General features: G+C 36.9%; 1 protein-coding gene across 1 annotated transcript; it reads right to left on the reverse strand.

Moving 5' to 3' along the window:
* Positions 1–324: 324 nt before the first annotated feature.
* Positions 325–1308, reverse strand: LOC114474577 (olfactory receptor 52H1-like). The gene has a single exon (XM_028464984.1). It carries the CDS (start codon positions 1306–1308, stop codon positions 325–327), a length of 984 nt encoding a protein of 327 aa, XP_028320785.1.
* Positions 1309–1716: the final 408 nt, after the last annotated feature.

Consider the following 1716-nt stretch of genomic DNA (forward strand, 5'->3'; position numbering starts at 1 on the left):
CTGATCCTTAGAGTAACACATGATGTATTTTTACACATAAGATATCACACAAAGAAATACAACAATTCTGGTACTATTGTCTGCACAGAATACATGCGTGACCAATGATTGTCAGAAATTAAAACAAAATGTTAGTTATTTACCCACATACTGTATATATTGCACATATTACACAGAAATTATTTTAAATATAGATCATTTTCAATTTCATTCAGCAGATGCTTTTATCCAAAGTAACATACAACATGAGCAGTTAGAGTTAAGGGACTTACTCAACATCCCACAGGGATGGCACAGGTTGGATTAGAACTGCTAATCCTCTGATTACAAGCCTGCTTCCTTTACCTTCACTGTTACGCCACCACTGCCCCACTTTGTCAAACCCAATGTTTTTTTAAAGAGTCGTACAATGTTCAGCCTCAGTTCTTGAACTTTCAATCCATAAATAATTGGGTCTAAAATAGGAGGAAAAATAATTATACACAGTCCCAAAATTTGTCTGAGGGAAACAGGTGCGTTCTGAAAGCGATGAGCAAGAAGTGAAATAAATATGAAGACTTGGAATGATAAAAAAGTAACTAAATGTGTGCCACAAGTTTGAATGGCTTTATGCCAGGCGTCCGCCTGATTGGTCTTGATACATGTGAACAATATCTGTGCATATGAGTAAATCACTACTAGACTTGAACCTCCCAGAGACAACATTAATGTACACAATCCAAAGTAGTTGTTGACTGTAGTGTTGTCGCAGATTAATGTAATTATAGATGGATTATTACAGTATAAATCCACAATATTGTTCCTGCAAATCTTGAAACGTGCCAACAGCATAAAAACAGCAAACGTCACGGCAGAGCAATAAAACCAAATCCAAAAGATGAAATGTATTACTTTTTGTGGAGTCATGATGGCATTGTACCTCAGTGGAGCACATATAGCAATATATCGGTCGTATGCCATAGCTGACAGTGTATAGATGTTAGCTCCAGCATAATAGTGAAGGAAAAAAGCTTGAGTTAGGCATGCGTTATAGGTGATCAAGCGGTTCTGCGTCACAATGCTGATGAGAAACTGTGGAAAAAAAGCTATTAATGCTATTATGTCACCAATGGGCAGGTTGACCAGCAGGAGAAACATTGGTTTCTGTAAGTCTTTGCTAAAAGCAATAACTGCAATGATAAGCATATTACAAAAGATAGTGATGAGAAAGGTAAATAACCCAAAGATAAAGGCAGGATAAATGAGCATAGGTGGCAAATTCAATGCTGCAAGAGATACAAAATCAAGTGACGATTCATTTGCTTTCATTATTTTGCTGCTGTTCTTATGAAAATTAGGCAAAAAGTACAAAGAAATCTTGTCAGCTGTTGAAACCAATGCAGGATCTTCACCTCAGAGAGAATTTCTCACAGAGCTTTCTGATTCAAATGTTCCTGTTGTCTCTCTCTCTCAGTTCCTCTGCTGTCCTTTCCTCAGCCACCCAGCAATGTGACGACCAGCTTTGGGCGTGAGCCTTTTTAAAAACAAAAAATGACCCATGAGACCCAGGATGGGACTGACTGACGAGGACAAATGACTTTCAAGTGTAGAAGTTTTCTTCAGAAAACTATCATTTGAGATATTTTTGTTGGTTTAATTCCGATAAATGTCAATTTATTGTAACATTTCAATCAATGTTTAAAATTAAATTACTGTACATTACACACACGCACACGT

Source organism: Gouania willdenowi, chromosome 13, assembly GCF_900634775.1.
Source record: "Gouania willdenowi chromosome 13, fGouWil2.1, whole genome shotgun sequence".
NCBI lineage: Eukaryota > Metazoa > Chordata > Actinopteri > Blenniiformes > Gobiesocidae > Gouania > Gouania willdenowi.